Below are 21,927 nucleotides of genomic sequence, written 5' to 3' on the forward strand. Positions count from 1 at the left end.
TAACAAGCAGACTTCTCATTTCTGGCCAATGATGAATCAGTTTCTTTGGTAAACTGGCAACTACTGATTGGATCTGCTATTTCTGGCTTCTATAAACTAGACTGTATATGCAATATAAAGAAAAAGACTGAGAGGCCACTGAAATGTCTTTAAAATAACAGATACTTGGGACAGATACATGTATGAGATTAAGGGTGCTGCTCAGGGTTATAGGGTTGATTGGACTACATGTTTCCTTATATGAACAAGTTCTGTCATCAGAGTCAAATCTGATTGAACAGGGCTGCACAATATATTGTTGTGTGCAAAAGTCACATCACAGGAAGTGCAATGTGAAGTGAGGCAACTTACCTCAAAAACATCATGCAACAAAAAGTGCCACCGCTCTCATTTTCCATGACTCATGTACAAAAGAAGTCTGTCTGATAGAACATTATTTATTCTGGTTTCCGACATCTTGGAAACAATGTTTGTTTGTAGCTTTATGTACATGGCACAGAGTTTGTTGACATAAAGGCTCCACATCTGCACAGCAAAATGATTCAGGAATAGCAGACAGACACTAAAATGAAAGATGTGGTTGCCAGGATATATAGACACTACAGATATAGATGCTCATAGAAAACAACCCATGTAAATATGATGACTAGGTTTGAGCTCAGGTAAATCTGACATTAAAACTTCTTATTTGAGTCTCCACAAAGTCTCTGTCTGTCTCTGTCTGTCTGTCTCTGTCTGTCTGTCTGTCTCTGTCTGTCTCTCTCTCTCTCACTCTCTCTCACTCTCTCTCACTCTCTCTCACTCTCTCTCACACACATAATGTCTAAAAGGCCAAAAAATAACAAAAATTAATGATAATTGTGATTATCACTCTTTCCTTAATCTGCCTGCCATAGTCAGCTGTGTAGAAATATTTCAGCTACAGAAAAGATGATGTTGACAAAAAAAAGAGGCTCTGTCAGCAGTCTTTCGATTGTTGCAACCACACAAGGCAGCACATCTAATTAGTTTGAGCAGTCAAATCAGCACCACAAAGTTGTGTATCAGATCTGAAAGTCGTCCAAGGCTAAAAACTATTTCAGGTGCCTTTGCTAGAGTTGCACCATAAGGGAAAAGTTTCCAACAGTTTACACTAATGAAAAAATGTCTGAATGCAGCTTTAAAATAATAATAATTACAACGCAGATATACTTCCTGCAGTATTTTTCCACGTATTTTCTTAAATATTCACTACTGTTTAAAAGTTTGGGGTCACTTCGAAGTGTCCTCATTTCTGAAAGAAAAGCTTTTTTTTTTTTTTCAATGAAGATAACATTAAATTAATAAAAATATAATCTAGACATTGTTAATGTGGTAAATGACTGTTCTAGCTGGAAACGGCTGATTTTTAATGGAATATCTCCATAGGGGTACAGAGGAACATTTCCAGCAACATCACTCCTGTGTTCTAATGCTACATTGTGTTAGCTAATGGTGTTGAAAGGCTAACTGATGATTAGAAAACCCTTGTGCAATTATGTTAGCACATGAATAAAAGTGTGAGTTTTCATGGAAAACAGTAGTGTATATATTTTTGCTATATGCGTCATGTTGTTTGCCCATGTCAGACTAAGCCAGCAATCAGTAACACTTTCTTACATATTCTTAAATAATTATTGCTTATTGTTGTAAAAGGGCTTAGCCAAATGCATGTGCATCTACAAAGTATGCCGCAGTTTCACAGAAGCAGTCTTATCTGGCCTTCAGTGCAGCCTGTAATATGAATATTAGACAGTAGGCTATGGATGTGTATTTTACTGTGAGCACAATGCAAGTCTCAGCAGTATGTGTTTTATAAATTCACTGCAATTGACTGATGAGGCAGCTTTGTAATGGCATTTCGACATTAAATATGATTAAAAGGCAGCTTTTTTAAGCATGTGGTGAACTTTTCAGGTACAAACAATTTGTAATACTGGCTTTAGAAATGCCTTTGTTTCGCGAATAATTTCTTAGATTCCCCCTGGGGAGATTACACATGGTGTGACGTCTATACAGAAACAGGATTTTGTGCTTTACTGTATACACAGCATCATCTTGAAAGCCTTCTATTGTGTGATTATGAGTGAAATAAAGGCAGAAATGAAGAGTAGAAAAATAGAATAATCAACGTCAAACTAACAGGTTACTTAACCCTTTAAGCTTCAGTCAATTCCAGCCGTTTTCAGTACAAAAAAATCGCTAATATTCTATTTTTAAATTAAAAAAATGACGAAAAATACAGGGAATATTGGACGCACATCGCGAGGTGCATTTCCTTGAAAATGACCGATTCCTGGATTTTATACCGACTTCAGGACATGTTTTGGACAAAATAGTTTACTGGCTTGTGTCATCTGGATGTAAAAGGTTGGATTATGGCCGTTTTTTGTGGAATCTTTTTTCTGTGTGTAATAATGAACCCGGAAATGTGAGTCGCGCTGTGTGTGTTGAAGCCGTGTATAGAGAACGGATGGATGAATATTTGTTTTTGTCGGACAAATGTGTTTTTCTCACCCGCTGTGGTAATCACATCTGAAAGTGGTTTGTACCGGCAGATTCATGAGAATCTAAGCTTTCCATCGGCGTATAGTGTTTGTATAATCGCGTTTGCAGCCGTCGAACATTCTTGAAATTCCTATGCAAATTAGTAGGTGTACCGCCGGCGGTACACCTACGACGCACTGAAGCGTAAAGGGTTAAAGACACAATTGTATAGTCTAAACAAGTCTAACACAAATCGGAGAGGCTCTCCAGGGGACAATGATACTTGACTAAATTATGTGGCAGCCTGCTGGAGGCGGAGGAGCTTCTTCAGGCTGCAAATGACTGATCCAAGACCATAGATACATCATGTTCCTCTCTCCGCCTGTCTTCTTCCTCCTCCTCCTCTTGCCTCCCTCAGTGAGAATACCAACAGATGAGTCCTGCCAAGTGCCTCCCCAGGAGAAGTGTGCGTCTCTGAATCAGAGAGTCTTGTGTGTCTTTGTGTGTGTGCGTCTTTCTCCTTTGATGGCAACGTTGGCAGTAATGTGTCTAATGGAAGATAAGCAACACTCTCTCAGACAAGTCTTCACAGCCAAACACTTCCCCAAACATCATCACGCTGAGTGCAATAGAGGGAATGCTCTATCCTCCTCTCCATGTCTGGGAGCGCACACACACCTCGCACCACACACACACACACACACACACACACACACACACACACACACACACACACACACACACACACACACACACACACACACACACACACACACACACACACACACACACACACACACACACACACACACACAGGGTTTGGATCATTTGTCTCAAAGCTGCCTTTATCATCTCTCACACAAAGTCCACAGAGCCTTGCACGAGCAGGAACACGCACACGCACACAAGCACACACACACACGCAGAGTTGGTGATGAGTCCCGCAGATGAGTTCCAGTCATACGGGGACACCTCAGAGAAAGTGTGGCTTTGAATAGCCGCGCTCAAAGCTGCCTGTAATCATTTCTCCTCCAAAGTATGTCCACACACAAACACAAACACACAAACCAGCTGAGTGCTTTGTAAGAGAGCGAAGGACGAGCAGACGACACTTTCAGAGAAAGACGGAGGGAGAGTCCTTGACTGTCGACTGACCTCGCAGCTTGTTTGTGTCGATTTTGAGGAGAGCGTTCTGATCAAGGGGAGGAGAGAGGAGAGGATTCAGAGTTTACTACACACAGTACAGCGAGCGGTTGCAGGCGAGGGAAGGAAGGAGGAGGTAAGAATGATGGAGGACAAAGGAGGTCTGAGTCCACATTGTCAGGCATTGATAACAGCTGAACTGTTCTTTCACAGGTTAGATCGACAAATTGGCTCCGTGTGTCGGATACAACCAGTCAGTTTTATCCATACGATGTCCTCTCTGACCGCAGCCACAGAACAACTGTAAAACATCTGGAGTGAGGTTTCGAGTTAAGCACAGTCATTCCCAGCTCTGCATATGCAGAGACTTGGACAGAACCAGCCCAGATCACATTTAAATGCACTTATTGGGCTGAACAATTTCAGGAAAATATTTAATTGCAATTTTTTTACTGACAGATTTTGCAGCTCGATTTAGATATAGTTTTATTAAGTCAAGCTTCAGTTCAACATGTGATGAAGCATTCCCACATCAGACACAATCAACAGCGAGACTGTATCAGAACTTGTAAATCTACTGACAAAATATTTTAAACCCAGACAGCTTTTGCAGTTCTGCTAATTGCACTGTTTCAAATTACAAATTTGATTTGAAATCTAAAAATTGTCACACAAGATACCATTTAGTATAATCTTTCAATGAGCAAGGAAACCTTCACAGTAGTTTTGAGCCCTAAACTAAACCAAACAGCAAAAGAAAATTACACGTTAGTCATAAAATAAACTGAGACTAAATGGAAACATAATGGTCCAACGCAGACATGAACATCAGTGTAACATGTGAAAGTCCTGTGAGTAATACCGCTGACAGCCAGACATTCCCATTATGAGCTCCTATACGTCTGCTGGCATTGCATACTGACGCAGATGGCACCAACATCAAAGGACACCATGTGCTTATCTCTCAGATGCCAGCAGCTTTCACAGAACAGGAGTATTTCATGCCCTGAAAAAAGATAATGGATTGTCTGAGTATATCTGCTTATGCTGTCACGCAAAACAGCAAACACGCTACAGAAACATTTAACAAAAAAAGCGCATTTAATGCGGACCTACGTGGTGAAAGATTTTTCGCATTTATACAAAATGAAGGCAAAAAGGCCAAAAGAAATCACATGTTCTGAGCAGTATGCAGAATTTTTAAAAGTTGTACCTGCTAAAGGAGATGGATGAACCAGTTTTCTCCATCAGAATAAACTGAGACGATCACACAAATGTTCTACACTCAGTGAAGGACTTTAAAAGTAACTTCAAGAAAAAACATGCTTTTTGAGATTCTTAGGTTTAAAACAATACAGGGCTGGATTACGAACCACATACAGGGAGCGTACTGTCCAGTTACCTAGCATTTCAGGGGCCTCAGCATTAGTTGTTCTGTGATATTCTGATTGGAAATTTGCTTGGAGTCAAATGAAATGATAAAGACCTCAGGAGCAACTTAACCCTCATGTTATCTTTGGAGTCAGTTTGACCCCATTCAGTGTTGAACGTCTCTCAATAAATTATTGACATCATTTTTTTTCTTCATATTTAATACCTTTTCCAAACTTAATGGGGACATCTGGGTGAGTATAAAATTAATGTGACGATATGTTTTCAATGTCCTGTACACGTGTTGTACACATCAGAGTTCTTTGGGGTCAATTTGAACCCATGCTTTTAGCTGCATAAAACATAGATGAAATATCAATGTTTTACACAATTTTGTTTGGTTGTTTTGGATGATACTGAGGTCACTATAACATGCAGTTTTACAATCTTCACAAAGCTTTAGGGCAATAATTTTTTTGAGATTGTGTTTGTTTTTTCTGGGGTCAAATTGACTCCGAACATAATACATGCTACTATACTTGATAACAGAAATTGTTTTTGAATTCCAAATGTTATAGAACAGACACATAAAACTGGGGAACAACTTTAATTATAACAATTTTAATAATAATTTTCTGGAGGTTTAAATTGTTGGAGTGAAATTGACCCTAAGGATAAAAGATGTTAGTAAATTTGAAGGTAATATGAGAGATAAACTCCTTGTTTTAGCCTCAACATGAAGTCTTCACTTCACAGATATCCTCTGTCAAAAATGGCTCATTTCTTTTTGACCAAACAAAGCTTGTAACAAGGCTCCACAAGCACATGTAGCTCAGGGCGCCCCTTGCAAGTTAATCCAGCCGTTGCCGGAAACAAATCTCAGCAGCCATTAACGTGCCAAATGTGATGAATCACATGAGATTCTGAGAACACTGTAAGAGATTTACCTTCTCAGCTTCCAGGATATAACTATTAGAACACATTTTCTTGCCATCAAATCGACTGTGTGATTCCACATTCTGTTTTATTTAATTAACCCCCGAAAAAATCAATTTGATTCCCACCATCTTGTAGCAATGCTCGAAGTTCAACAGCTATCATGAAGGTGTAGCTTGAAACACATCAGTGAATGGCACAGAGCAGCAAAGTCAACACCTCTTAATGTGAAAATGTCACAGATTTGAGTACATTTTGCTCATGACAGGGTAAGTACAAAAAGCCAGGAGACGTGTAAAAGATTGATTTTTAAGTACTGAGACAACCAAGCTGTGTATCAGGTGGAGGGGAGCAGCAGCTACAGTAATATTTTCTCTCCTTTGTGTAGTTTGTCTCAGATCGCCCTCCAGCTCTTGCTTGTCAGTGAGGAGTATATGCTGAGGTCAGGGCCTAAATGCATCGGCTCTACCTACCGCTGAGTCGTCCCACCCTCCTCACCCATCCTTCCTGTTTGTTGTGACACTTTCCTTCTGCTATTTTTATGTCTCTGAGCAGCACAGGTACTGACAGTGGGAGACAGATGGAGAGAGTATATGTCCGAAATAAAATTAGGCAACAATATCAGAAAGAACACGAAAGCAAACAAAACATCTATTGACTTTACACAGCACAATTATTTGGGGCTTTAGAATAAATAGAGCTGAATAGCTGGTGGGTGCAACAAATTACATTATTATGCCTCCAAGGAGCAACGGAGTTATGTGATGATCGGTGGACGTTTGTTCATCTGTCTGTCTGTCTGTCTGTTAGCAACATTGCTCAAAAACAGCCAACAAATTTGGATTAAATTTTCAGGGAAGGTCAGAAATGACACAGTGTATTTTGATTTTGCAGTGATGCAGCTTATAGTCTGGATCCATGAATTTGTTAAAGATTTCTGTACCATTGCGACATAGCGGCACAGTGTCACTGTAACTATGACAACAAGTGAACGCTGCGTCAGCTGCCTGCTGACGATCACATGATTGTGATCCTACTACAAATTAACTGTTGCAGACTTATCGGGACTTATCTGTCCAAAATGATGCAAGGAAGAATTGATTAAATTGTGAGGGTGTTTCCAAGTCCCATCCATTCCTGCTGACCGCTACATATTTAAATCACACAATTCGATATCCGTACACATGCATAGCACACACCTGTGCTGATTTTGTTTGTGGGTAAATCTATGATAAATGGCCGCATTCTATGATGCCATGATTTTTGATCATCAACTAATAAACAAATGCTGCCTTTCTGACAATGCCATAGGAGGGAATGAGTGCTTTTCTTGGCCATGATGAAGGTGCCACGCTGCACTGAGATTAAGATACAGAGTGGACAGGATCAGCTTGGAGACCTTGACTCATCACCCATGTACATCCTGACTAACTCAATCAGCCTTGGGATTGGACTGCTGTAAGTACATTGTTTGGGTGTAGGAGGTGGGGGACATAGTGTGTGCTTGTTTTTTCTATAGAAGGGCAAACACTGGTTTCCCATTGCAGATGGGGGTGACAGAAGACTCAGGTAGTCACAGACGAGCCTGCCTTGGCATACCTGCATGTACGCCATGGCAAGAGTGACAGAGGGCCAAGAGGATCCATTATCATGGTATCACAGGCTGTTTATGAGCCAGGGAGGTTGTTTATCTGTTGGGATTTCTTCACTATAGCAAGCTGTCACAGAAAATCACACAGACATTCTTAATGTTGCCTACAAAGCTTTTGCTGATGCACCAGATTAGGTTTGCAGATAGGATCCATACTTAATTGTTTCTTAATCGTGTTTTTAAAATGAATGGGACATGACTGCAATGCCATAAATGTGTGTGCTCTGTAACATCAAAACACAACTGAAAGCTATCAAAATTGAGACCAATATATTTTAAAAACAAAATACTATTAATTAGGGAGAAATTCAAAGGTTTGTTTTGAAACACCTTATACACTACCATTCAAAAGTTTGGGGTCACCCAGACAATTTCATGTTTCCCATGAAAACTCACACTTTCATTCATGTGCTAGCATAATTGTACAAAGGTTTTCTGATCATCGGTCAGCCTTTCAACACCATTAGCTAACACAATGTAGCATTAGAACACAGGAGTGATGGTTGCTGGAAATGTTCCTCTGTACCCTTATGGAGATATTCCGTTAAAAATTAGCCGTTTTCAGCTAGAATAGTCATTTACCACATTAACAACGTCCAGACTGTCTAGACTGTATTTCAAAAATGAGGACATTTCTTAGTGACCCTAAATTTTTGAACGGTCGTGTACGTGTCAGAAAACAGTTGCTGAAAACGTGGAAAGACTGAACAGTGTGGAGTTAAACCAATAAACCGTTTTTCATAATTTTCTGCTAAGGTTTCATGGTTCGATATAGCACTGGAACCAAACACTACAGTGTTCTAAAAACTGGAGTTTATCAGCATCACTGGTTCTCCTGCTCTATGCTGGCCATGGTCATAATTTTCCTAAAAATGATAAGATGCAGAAGAGGTGGATTGATTTGCAAAGAGCCACATTAATGGGCTGCTGAGGATCATCACCAACAACCACCTCTGTAGAGACTGCTGTACAGGTTTTAGAAACTATTTAGACAACTGGGATTTAATCCACAAATAACTCGCTTCTGATGAATGGGGCTGAACTGACTATCTCCCTCCCTGGCCTTCAACCTCCTGTCCAGCTGACACTGGTGGCAGTACATGCCCATCAATGAGTGTAAGCTGCCTTGTGTGCTCAGCTTATCATAGCAGGTAACTTACTGCAAAGAGACAGAAATAATCTACAGTTGCCTTTGTGATTTTACATTTTACCCATTTGGTTCAGTTTAGAGAAGCTCAGGTCCATTTGTATGATTCACTCAGTTCAGCTGGTGTAAAAGCTCACAATCAGCACCTTCGGTGGACAAACCCCCTCAGAGTTTCAGAGCAGAGAATATTGAATATTTTTTCACATTTTGAAACCTAATTTTTGGAAGTTAGGCGTTTTTTATTATTTGAATTTGACTGCGAAGTAAATAACTTTCACAAACTCATAACACACACTTAGGTTATAATGTACACTACCAGTCAAAAGTTTGGACACACCTTCTCAGCCAGTGCTTTTTATTTAATTATTTTATACATTGTAAATTAATAATGAAGACATCAAAACTACAAAAGAATATATATGGAATTATGTTGGAAACAAAAAATTGTTAATCTTCAGTATTATTCTACAATGTAGGAAATAATACAAATAAATAAAAAGCATTGAATGAGAAGATGTGTCCAAACTTTGGACTGGTAGAGTATATACCATGGATTCTGTGTAATTCCATTCATCCATTATCTATGGACTGCTTAATACTCATTAGGCTTTTATAGGTATATCTGATTATGCTGTAATATATTTAATGAGCAGCTTGTATGTACAGGTATTTACATCTGGATCTGATACACAACTTAGAAGTCAGCATTATTTGTAATGGAACATCAAATTGTTAGGTGAGCAAAAATATTGGAAAAGGGTCTATTTATACATCGCTTTGTCCTCACTAGGGTCGCAGGGGGGTGGAGTCTATCCCAGCTGACTTAGGGTGAAGGTAGGGGACACTATGGACAGGTCACCAGTCTATCACAGCTACACATCGAGACAATCGCACTCACATTCACACCTACGGACAATGTAGCGTTAGCAATTAACCTCAGCATGTTTGTGGGCTGTGGGAGGAAGCCGGTGAACCTTGAGACAACCCATGCATGCACAGGGAGAACATGTAAACTCCATGCAGAAAGATCCCAGGAAGGCAGGGACATGAACTGGCAATCTTCTAGCTGCAAGGCGTTGATGCTAACCACCACGCCACTATAATTACAAAATAAAATATACACATTCTCTTCAGTTAATTTAAGCATAACGGATTCAAAAATTGCTGTGTGTTCACACTTTTTAAACAACCAGATGTGACAAACTGCATTTCTCCTTCATTTAACTGAATATTCTTACAAAATCTCTCTGATGAGATGAGGCAGCTGTTCCAGTCATTATTTTAGAAAAAGCCAATACAGCGCAATGTTTATTCAGTGCTACTTGGATCGGTGCCCATATTAGCTGACCCAGTTAACACTGTTTTCTAAATCTGTAACAGTAAATCAGTGCACCTGACAGAGCTTCCCGTGGCAGTTGTTCTTCTGCATTGACTGTCATGGTGATGATGGGATGCCGCTGTCATGTCAATGCTCTGCTGGCACATGTGAACTGTGAGTGAGCGGGAGGCGAGAAGCAGACGGGGACATTTGGTGTCTGACTCCATAGAAGACACGAGTAAACCCCACAAGCTGCTGCTGAGTGTTTGCCAGGGATGCTGCATTGGCCACTGTTAAATATTTAATAGCAGTTTGATGTCATTGCCTCAGTGTTCCGGTTTGCTTTTAGTGGAAGTCCCCCATCCCCCACCCAACATCACATTTACAAACCATCATCACAGAGATACTAGAGTTGATAAAGACAGTTCTGTAATGGAGGTTTAACTATCACAGGCTGTGACTGCATCTGTGCCAGACCCGGGTTTAGGCTCAAACATCAATCCACTATATTCTTTTCAAATACTGTTATGGCATGGAGGGGCAGCCATGCCTGAAGCTTTTTCAGACGGTCTAGCAGCCATAAAAGATTCTGTCTTCACTGAATAGCGAGCGAATGCTTGTTGAATTACAAAAAAGATGGTTCAAATCCAGTCTGATAATGGGAGTCAGAATGGCGCTGGTTTCTCTGGTGATGGAGGTCAAAACGGGGTGACGATACATGACTGGACCTGAGTGAAGGCTCAGCTTTGGAAATAAATTTTGCTGCTTTTTTCTTTACAAAGGTTTCACAGCAGACCTTTAACATTGATAATTTAGTTAGAAATTCGAGAAAATAGTTACAGCATAAAATATTCATAATAATTCAACATATGTAATAAATTGTGTTAGAAAATTTGACATATTTAACTGTATTGAAATGTACTGAGTCACCATAATTTGGTGCATGCGCTGTACATGTAAAGTCAACAGATAATCTAATTATCAAAGTGCCTAAAAGAAGAGAACTGCAAGACGACGAAAGACAGCCGTCCTGGTGTTTAACAAAGAGGAATAGAGCTAGAAAGTCATTACTAATCAACAAAACAGGTGTCCATTACCACCTTAAGAGCAAAAATCCGTCTGGCTCCATCAAGAACTGCAAAGAGAGAAACAAAAACATGGTGGTAACAGTGCTCTAAGAATTATATTTTAGCTACTACAATCAGGGGAACCAAAATTGCATTTTCAATTTACATTAAAGTGGAAAATGGATTTTCATTTAAACTGATACTAAGGAAACTGTGAAAGTTGATAAATGAAAAAGGGAAAAAAGTAGAAGAGTCTGTTGTCTCATTACAACTGTTGGTTCTATGGAAAGCTTTAGCATCGTATTTGCCCAATGGCTCATTTGCCCTTCACTGATTAATTAAAGCAATTGATTGGGTGGAATAATCGCCTCGCTTGCTACTAATTGGGAGCTAATTGAAAAGTATCAGTGACTAAAACAGCATCTGGGCAGATGAGGATTGGAACATTATGAAAATTGACCTAAGTTTTACAAACTGTTTGTCTTTCAGTGTATTTATCTCCTCCTACTTCTCTCCTGCAGTGCCAACGAAGAAAGAGGAGGATGAATTATGACCCCTAGAGACGTGGACACCTCCAGTACACGGCAAAATTATAGCATAGTCAAAAAAGCAAATGAGTGTCTCTCAATTCCTTCAGTCCTCATGCCATTTGTTTGATATAACTTATTGCAGCATAGCCCACTCTGTGAATTCACCTCATAACTATGGATGTCATTCTAAAATAAGTGGCTAAATTTATTCTGCAAATATAAAGGTGTTAACAGAGTTCAAGCAGGTTTATCCTTTTATCACTCCCATCCTGTAAAATATTATACTAACAATCCACATGAAAATCCTATTAGACTTAACTCTATACTACAGTACAAAGCACTGTGCTTTGTTAATTATTACACTGCAAGGCCAGTTAGTATTTCAATTAGGACTCACACTACATGAATCTAGTAATGCACTTGCATCTGCAGGAGTTTTAAATCGCTTGTTGCCCTCCTCTTTTCTCTCATTTTATCCTTAGGACAAAACAAAAACAAGTGTATCTGCATGCACTCATTTCCATAAAAATCCCTCACATCCACTGTTCAAAAATATCTTTTCTCATGAGCACATTATTCAGTGTGAAAACAGATTCTATATGGTACGGATGCGCCAATCTGCTGTCAGATACCATTTCTATTGATTCCACATGGGGAAAAAAATGATAACTACTAAATATTTAAAGCTGAAATCCAGAGATCTTTTAACATGATGTCTATACATAGACAGAAAAGATCTAATGGACACAACAGCCAGCTAGCCTAGCCGCACTAGACCCAGGTCTGAAGAGACAAGGGTCTAGGAACTCTCGACAGCGAGGGAGGCGGGCTAAAGGTTGTCTTTCAAATCACTCTGCAGCAATTGGGTAGGTATACAACCAATCAGCGCAACGAATACGCTGACGTAGCTCCTAGCGCACCAGAAATCAGAGGATGCGGTAGTTCGGTGAAGCCTTATTTATACAGTCAATGGGTGAAGCTCAAGTATATTACAGACATGTTAACAGAAAGATTATTCAGAGTCGGTGCTAATGGAGCTCAACGACTGTTGTCGTTTTGTTGTCGACCCTGGCAGAGAATTAAATTCGTTGCCGTGGGATGTCTTGCGCGGCTAGGCAAGTTGTTTCCGGTTGTTTCTGTTAGAATCGTCGTGCCTCTGTCGTCACTTAGTTACGCCTGCCTTCTGACTCTACACTTCATGGTGATTCGTCGGCCAGTTTTAGGAGCATCCAACCTCGAGGCTTACCGAGGGTAACTAGACCCACCCTGGCAGAGAATTAAATTTGTTGCCGTGGGTTGTCTAGCGCGGCTAGGCTAACAGCCAGCCAGAACTCTGAAACTACTGACAAGTAAAATGAATAACATGATGATCTATTACAATGTAGTGATCTGCTAGGAAGCCTTAAGTCTCAGCGTGGATGTGATTTCCACTCAACGGTAAGGGCACTCGCCGATCGCAGCAGCCTCCCCTCCAGCAAGAAACATGCTTGGCCACGCCACAAGAATTGATCAGGAACAACTCCAAAAACACTTGACTGGTCCCCATCAAACTGAACATTACTGGGATGTACCTGAACATGTTTGATTCTTAAGACTCCCCTACAATCCTCCCAGAGCAAAAGAATCTGCTGCCAACTTACCAGACACCGCAGGACACTCCCAGCATGTGAACTAAGTTATCACAAGACCCTAGTTCAGCACAATTGTTAAACATTTAAACCAAGCAAATTTGAGGACATCACTTGTCATGGAAATCTGCTCTTTGGAAAAGAGTTGGATGAGAATACTTAGGGTGAAGGTAGGGAACACCATGGACAGGTCACCAGTCCATCACAGGACTACATAAAGAGACAAACAATCACACTCTCATTCACACCTATAGACAATTTAGAGTAACCAGTTAACCTCCGCATGTTTTGGACTGTGGGAGGAAGCTGGAGTACTTAGAGGAAAGCCACGCATGCACAGGGAAACCATGTAAATTCATGTTTTAAATGTATTTTACAGTGAATGCTGGACTGAAGCTTGACTTAAAAAAAAATAAATCTATCCATATATTTATTTCTTCCATGTATCCAGCAGCAAATGTCCCTCTCCCCAACAAAGCTTTCTAGTTCATTCAGTGCGATCCAGAGATGTTCCCAGGCCAGTTGAGATAACACTACCACTCAGAAATTTGGGGTCACTTAGACATGTCCTCATTTTTGAAGAAAAGCAGTTTTTTTCAATGAAGATAGCATCAAATGAATCAGAAATATAGTCTAAGACATTGTTAATGTGGTAAATACTATTCTAGCTGCAAACGGCTGATTTTTAATGGAATATCTACATAGGGTACAGAGGAACATTTCCAGCAACCATCACTCCTGTGTTCTAATGCTACATTGTGTTAGTTAATCATGCTGAAAGGCTGATTGATGATCAGAAAACTCTTGTGAAATTATGTTACCACATGAATAAAAGTGTGAGTTTTCATGAAAAAGGGTTAGGGTTTGGGAAATTGTCTGGGTGACCCCAAACTTTTGGATGGCAGTGCATGTAATTCTGCAGCAAGTTCTAGGTTTACCCTGAGGTCTTTTTCTAGTTGGATGAACAGGAGGCATCCATCCATCAGCTGGCTCCTTTCAACGGGAAGGAGCAACGACTACTTGGAGCTCTCTCCAGACATCTGAGCTCCTCACACCATCTCTAAGGCTGAGTCCAGCCACCCTAAGGAGCAAACCCATTTGCGCCACTTTTAAATACAATCTCATTCTTTTGGTCACTACCCAGAGCTCATGACTACAGGTGAGGGTTGCAACATAGACTGTAGGCCACAGTTCAACTCCCTTTTCATCACGACCCTCTGGGACAACATTGTAATGTTGCTGCTGCACCAATCTGTCCATCATTCTCCATTTCCATTACTACTGATGAAGTTTAAGATCAGATTGTGTAATCAAGATCACGAGCTACAGAAATGCCTTTGTTTTGGGCAGCAACTTCCTTTGAACCCAAACAGAACAATCCACCGGTTTCCGCGACAGAACCATTGTCTTAGTTAATGTCACAGTTTGATATTGTCCCCAAAACATTCAGCCTTACTTTGGGCAGAGTCAGGTCATCTGTTTTCACCTGTTTAGTCTTTAAATGAAGCATCTCCAGACTGTAGCTTTATATTTAATGAACAGATATGAGAGTGCTACCAGTCTCATCATCATTTCTTAGCTTGAAAGCCAACAAGTGTAATTTCCCATAATGTTAACCTGCTGCTTTGACATTCTTTTTTTTTCTTTCCAGAAATACCTCAGCTTTCTTGCTTTCACTCATTGTTGCTTAGAAAAACAGGTTGCAGCTGAGGTCAACCTTTGAGGATTAATTATTCACTTTAAGTCGGTACAAATGTGATCAACCCAGACAAGATTATTATTACATTATTATCTATCCATCCATCATCTATACACCCATCCCAGCTGACTCAGGCGAAGGCAGGAGACACCCTGGATAGGTCGCCAGTCTGTTGCTACATATACAGACAAACAATCACACTCACATTCACACCTACGGGCAATTTAGAGTGATCAATTAACCTCAGCATGTTTTTGGACTGTGGGAGGAAGCCGGAGTGCCCAGAGAAAACCCACGCATGCACAGGAGAACATGTAAACTCCATGCAGAAAGATCCCGGGAAAGCTGGAATGCAAACCAGGCGAAAGTGCTAACCACCACTGTGCAGCTCCTATTATTATTATTATTATTATTATTATTATTATTACAGTTTCTCCCTCTAAGAGGATCTTGTCTATGCTGTACTGTAATTAAGCTGTGTGGGACATGAACTGAGTCATGAATGCTGTTTGTGTAGCTCAGGTGCTGATGAAGTGTCTGCTAATGAAGAACAGTCCAAAGGAAAGTCCACTTTCTGCTCTTCACTTCAAATTTTCCACCCACACTAACATCTGCCAAGCTGGCAGCATGACACCTGTGGACATTACCAGCCAAAGTTAGCAGGACGAGGCAGAGAGCTGTGACAGTGTTCCACTGTATGACGTAACCAAGTGAAACACTGGAGGACATTTAGGGAAGCTCCTAGTGAGACAGGAGGGCCGATGTGAGCCAGAGGAAAGGCTGTTCAGTAAAGGTTACAGAGGGAATATTAGCATGGTCTATCAGCTGACAATACCTCTGCTCTGCTGAACGAATCAGATCAGGACAAAAGAGCTACAGCTCTAAAACTAAACCCTGTCACTCACCAGAACACAACTCATTGAAAACACAGTCCGATTTCAGCTCCATAGACCTGAGTTAGTTTCATTTTAATTCCAATGAGGTTGCCAGCGCACACGCCTTAACTCTTTTTATTACATTTATGCATGACGGCAACAAATCATGCACTTTGAGCGCATTTAGAGAAAACACACGTGCATCAGTTGCCACATAATAAGCAGCAGCTGCATAAAGAGGTTTCCCTCCATCGACCAGCCTCCTCCACCTACCGTTCCCAGAGATGTGGTTCTCCGTGTCTCCGTGTCCAGCACGCCTGGTGGAGGCACTAAGTTGCATGTAGAGTCCAACGTAATGTAAAGTCCCCAGCAGCAGCCTGAACGCTCCCATTTCTCTTCTGGTTTGTCTGCTCTCCTTTCTCTTCTTTCTCTTCACATCAGGTGGAGCGCACGTCGAAAAAGATGTGTTTTTTTTTTTCTTTTCCCTGTGCTCAGTTTAAAATCCAGCTGAATTGTTACGGTTAGGAAGAGCGAGAAGTCGTTGTCGCTTCTCACACAGCTGATCACCACTGAGGCTCCGGTCCGCTCAGCAGCTCTACATGCGGCGGAAGGACACCGCTCCACGATGGGAGGTGCAGCGGCTTGCAGGGGGAATATCAATTACCGGAGGAGTGATATGAAAACTTCACGAAACGACATTTTTCAGCAAGAAAAGACATTTAAGACGCTGCAGGAGACCAGAACCACAACATCAGCGCGTTATAATAATGTTAACTAAATACTGAAGATGTGTTTTCTACAGACGAGCAGATTTGTACAACATTAGCTTAACAAAGTGTTTGCTAGCAGGGAGCAAGCACCCTTTAAAGAGCACATTGAAAGTTCAATTATACACTTCAGCCTTCAACAGAAGCCTGAATAACATGTCAGATCTTTTTTGTTTTAAGTTAGGTTTTTGGCCTTTATGATAGTGCATAGTGGGGAGAGAGACAGGAAACGTGAGGAAAAGACATGCAGTGCATGGCGGGGTCGGATTGTAACCCATGACCACTTGTTTATGGGTCGCCCGCTCACCCTGTTGAGTGACAGGGTAGAATAACACATTACATTTTTGTTTAAATTTTTGTCTAAAAAACAGCATCACTTCTCATAACTGCGTTACTTCTCGGTCAAACAGTGGAACATTGGCTTTTCTTTGGTAAAATTAAAAACTAGATCTTCAATATTACAAATTCAGACCTGATGGTAGGAACACAATGCAAGCAACAACACACCTTCCATTACAGAGATTCAAGTCTTCATTTTATTGATTTATATATATTTATTTCCTTGCAGTACTTCATAGTCCAAGGTTATTATTGATGACAGACTCGATCCTCAGCATGGAGGAGAGATGTTCTGTTGTTTTCAGTGATTTATTGTCTTCAGCTGCTTTTTACAGGACCGGTTCTCTTGCTCCATTTTTCTCTTTAAAATACCACAAAGATGTTCTACTGGATTCATCTGACATACATTACTGTTTAAAAGTTTGGGGTCACCCAGAAAATTTCATGTTTTCCATGAAAACTCACACTTCTATTCATGTGCCAACATAATTGTACAAGGGTTTTCTAATCATCAATGAGCCTTTCAACACCATTAGCTAACACAATGTAGCATTAGAACACAGGAGTGATGATTTCTGGAAACGGTACCTCAGCGTAGATATTCCATTAAAAATCATCCGCTTCCAGCTATAATAGTCATTTACCACATTAACAATCTAGACTATTTCTGATTATCTTTATGGTAAAAAAAGGGGGGGGGGAGTTCTTTCAAAAACAAGGATATTTCCAAGTGTTTGAACAGTAGAGTATATATGTGCATATGTGTGCTTGCACTATTGAGTATTACCTGTGTAGGCCTGGAAACTCAGTGCAACAAAAGTGAATTTTGTTCCAGCTTTTAATTCACTGTAGCTAACCTCTAATTAAACAGCCATGGGAAGTCTGAATTTGAATGGGGGCAAACTCAACTGTTTCCTGTGATGTAGCCTTCAGTCAGCCCATTCATTTGTTCATCTGTGGCATTATTTCAACCACAAAGCATCTTACTGTAATGAGCTCCAGCCCTGGTTTGGAGCTGCAGTGGGTGTTGCCTGTCAGTGAGTCCGGTTCGCTCTCCGTGGTGCTGAAACACAGCCTGAGTATTGGTCTCATACTGAACACTGGAATGCACTAATTCAAATGACAAACCGACTATGATATGGGCTATTGACTGAATGGAATGTATAAAAGAAGTACTTTGTTCTCTACAGGACATCACAGCCAAGAGGATAGTTTGTCCATCTTGTCAGGCAAAATAATATAACGGAGAAACTCACAAGCAGTCTTTAACCAACTGGATTTCTGCCTTAAATCCTTCAAAAAAATTGGAATCGACTGTGTCTGTGTGTAGATATTTTCATGATAAACTGGTCTATGATTGCTTATGTGTTGGACATTACATTCAAGATGATCATTTATACTTGTTGCACAGCAAAAGAAAGGCATGAGTTTTATAATATTTATTCTGTGTGAGTGAGAAAGGGTATAAGGTTCAATCAAGTGCAGACCTGTGAAAGTGCAAGTTGTTTCTATTTATTTAAAGTGCCTGGGCAAGGGTGCCCAGATAGCCCTGTTGACTGAGTGGGTGACCCATATACAGGGGCTATAGTCCCTGATGTGGTGGTCATGGGTTCAAATCCAGCCCCTGGCCATTTACTGCATGTCATTCTGGCAATCTTCTACCAACATTTTCTGTCTCTCTCCACTGTCCTATATATAATAAAGGTCAAAAAAGTACTTGGGTTAAGATATCACACAGATGTGTTACTATAAGGTGATCCAACCTCTGCTTCACATAAGAAATAGCTGCAATATTTATACCAGTTGTAACTCAGTGTGTCTTTGTAACTGCAAACTATCCAGATCTCATGACAGCCAACTATGTGGTTCTCCCTCCACGTGCACATCAGCATAACATAGTACTCTCAAACATAAACTGTGAGTTGCTTTATGAAATGTATTCTTGAGAAAATTTGAGACATTTTCAATGGTCATTCTTCTTAAGGTTTTATTTCTCTTGAGTGCTTGTTTTTCCACTACCACCAGTTCAGCTTGGCTTTTTGTTTTGTTGCTTTTTTTCCAAGTTGTGACCACTGAGTACAAATACTAGTGAGTGTGTGTAATACACCCACAGCTTCATAGTCATTCATCTACAGGTTTTTGGAACGACCTGTCCTAATCTTTACCCTTTTGAATACTCTGAAATCTTTTAATACAAGTATTTTTCATCACAGTTATGGATAACTGAGCTATGGGTCTCTACCCCAAATCCAGGTGTTAAAACACTGATCGGATTACCCGACTCCAGTTGCCACTTCTGACAAGAAGGTTTTGTGGCGCTGCTCCCCCTAAAAACACAAAAAAGAAACTGCTTCCACGACTTTACAGAAGGACTAAAGGAAACAGTGCAAAATGTGCAACATACGAGGTATTTTGCTTCTAATACTGGCTATAATGCTTTTATGATGATCACCAAATGGTGGTCAGTTTACCCCTGGGGTCTCATTAGGCCACTCTGACTGGGATTCTGCATTACTAATATTTATGCCAGACCCCAATAAAACAATCACGGAAAATGACTGTTTCCACAGCAGGGAGTGAGAGAGGCCAGTTTGGTGGTAACAGCTCATACAGTTGACTGCTTCTGCAGCCAAGCAGTTGGACTAGAACAGCAATTAACAGTTTGTTAGGAGTCTGTGAGCGTGAGTGATGACAGCTTCATGTGTTAATAGTAGCCTGATGGGTAAACACTGCTACTGTCTGCGTGTACACCATGTCTACTGACCAACCAACCTTTCTCTGGAAATCACATACTCCTGCAATTAAAGAAATCATAAGACTTAAATTCAAACTCACCTACACATTATTCTCATTATAACAGCTTTTGTCTGTCTGCGTCAAAACTCTCTGTATTTTTTTTTTTTTTTTTAAATTTTAGCCATTAATAAAAGTCCTGCCTCTTTGCTGGACTCAGACAAAAATGAAAGGTGTAAAGCCACACTCCATTTTGTAGTGAAATTTGTCTCTTACACACCTCTCTGTGTTTTGTCTAACTGTTCTACTAACATCTGTGAGAGATAAAGCCCTCATTGCACTCCAAGACACCTTGGACAAGCTAGCCTCCTTCAAACAAGAGTGGATGAGAGGGAAACCTTCACAAGAGCAGGCAAACAGTAAATCTATGAGATATCCAAAAGAATAACACACTTAGTGTCAGCTGTTATAAAAACTAACAGTAGTAAAATACTGAATTTTCATCACAGGGCTTTTCATCTTTTATTTAAAAAAACAGCAATCAGAAATTACACTAAACTGTAAGAGAAACAAAAATACTACTTCTTTGTTTAAAAAAAACATAAAAAGAAATCTCAGTTGTGGTACCAGAATGTGGGATGTTATAGTTTGCCAGAAGTGAACCCAAACTGGAGAGTAAGTGAAAACGAATGACTGAAACAGTGTTTTATATACACTGGGGTCACAAAGACAATTTCATGTTTTCTGTGCAAACTCAGACTTTCATTCATGTGCTAACATAATTGCACAAGGGTTTTCTGATCATCAACTAGCCTTTCAGCACCATTAGCTAACACAGTGTATCATTAGAACACAGGAGTGATGGTTGCTGGAAATGTTCCTCTGTACCCCTAAGGAGATGTTCTATTAAAATCAGCTGTTTCCAGCTATAATAGTTATTTACCACATTAACAATGTCAAGACTGTATTTCTTATTATTTATTGTTTTCTTCATTAAAAAAAAACTGCAGTTCTAAGTGACTTTTGAATGGTAGTGTACACTGTATATAAAACACACAATCAAAGTGACCCCGACCCGTTGCAGTTGGAGACAGTAGGTGTCATCTCACCCCTTATTATGCAATTCTTCAGTGAGCTTTTTTTTTCTCACTACGTTTGCACTGAGAGTCTAATCACAACAGCTTTTAAAACACCAAATTTCAAACCCAAATGAAGTGCTGTGGAACTGTAGTAACTTAAGTCTGACTAGAGAATTTCTTACTGTGTTTTGTTTGAAATGGAGGAAGCCATCATATAAAGCCTCATACAATATATAGTATACAACAGAAGTGAGTACATTCCTGTCCAATATCACAAATTGTTCAGAATTGCATCACTAATTGCATTAGTAAGTTTCACAGCAGAGTATTTCCTCTAGAGTATGTTGTCTGACTTAAATCATACAGAAGCCCTTTGGGGTATTTTAAAGAGAAAGTCAGAGCGGCAAAAGCCCCTCCAGCAAATAGCAGCTAAAAATACAGTCTCTGAAGAATGACGGATCATCCCTCCAGAAATTTATCCTCCAGAAAACTATCCTCCCCGCTGAAGAGGACTGAGTCTGTCAATAGAAATAAAGTTGGATCAAGTGGTTGTGGTTAGCACTGAAACCTCACAGCTAGAAGGTCCAGAGTATGATTTTCCCTGCTGGGTTCTCACCAGGTTCTCCAGCTTCCCACCACGTCCCAAAAACATCCTGAGCTTAAATGATGATTCTAAATTGTCTGTAGGTGTGAATGTGAGTGTGCTTGTTTGTCAGTTTCTGTGTGTCCCTGTGATAGACTCCAGCCCTTGATACCATACAGTGGATGGATGGATTTACCATTGTGGGGTGTGTATTTTTAATGTAGCAAATCTAAACTGTTAGTTTTGGATTTTACATCAGATAACATATCTATTGCTCTCCTCAGAAGTGATGCAAAAATTGATTTTCAGTCATTTGACATTTAATTGCACAAAGGTGTACTGCTTTGAAACTTTCATGCTCTGCAAAAATGCATTCATTTAATTATGCTAACACTTGCTAACTTACAAATGACAGCTAAAGTCAGCATGCCAGTTTTGCAGTTTTTGGTCAAGAGACACAATACTCTGAGTGTAAATTTGCCCGAAGGGTCAAAGTTCATGTAATTTCTTTCAATAGCTGTTGATATACAGAGTGTCCCAAAAAATGTATACACAC

General features: G+C 40.2%; 1 protein-coding gene across 1 annotated transcript in view; it reads right to left on the bottom strand.

Annotated features, from left to right (window-relative positions):
• The window catches only part of LOC110962969 (V-set and transmembrane domain-containing protein 2-like protein), an 80,142-nt gene extending 63,646 nt beyond the window's left edge, over positions 1–16,496 (bottom strand). The window contains exon 1 of the mRNA XM_051949107.1: positions 16,144–16,496. Coding sequence (XP_051805067.1) covers positions 16,144–16,261 — 118 coding nt within the window. The 5' untranslated portion in view covers positions 16,262–16,496. The remainder of the gene's footprint in view (positions 1–16,143) is intronic.
• Positions 16,497–21,927: the final 5,431 nt, after the last annotated feature.

This window comes from Acanthochromis polyacanthus, chromosome 6 (assembly GCF_021347895.1).
Source record: "Acanthochromis polyacanthus isolate Apoly-LR-REF ecotype Palm Island chromosome 6, KAUST_Apoly_ChrSc, whole genome shotgun sequence".
Taxonomy (NCBI): domain Eukaryota; kingdom Metazoa; phylum Chordata; class Actinopteri; family Pomacentridae; genus Acanthochromis; species Acanthochromis polyacanthus.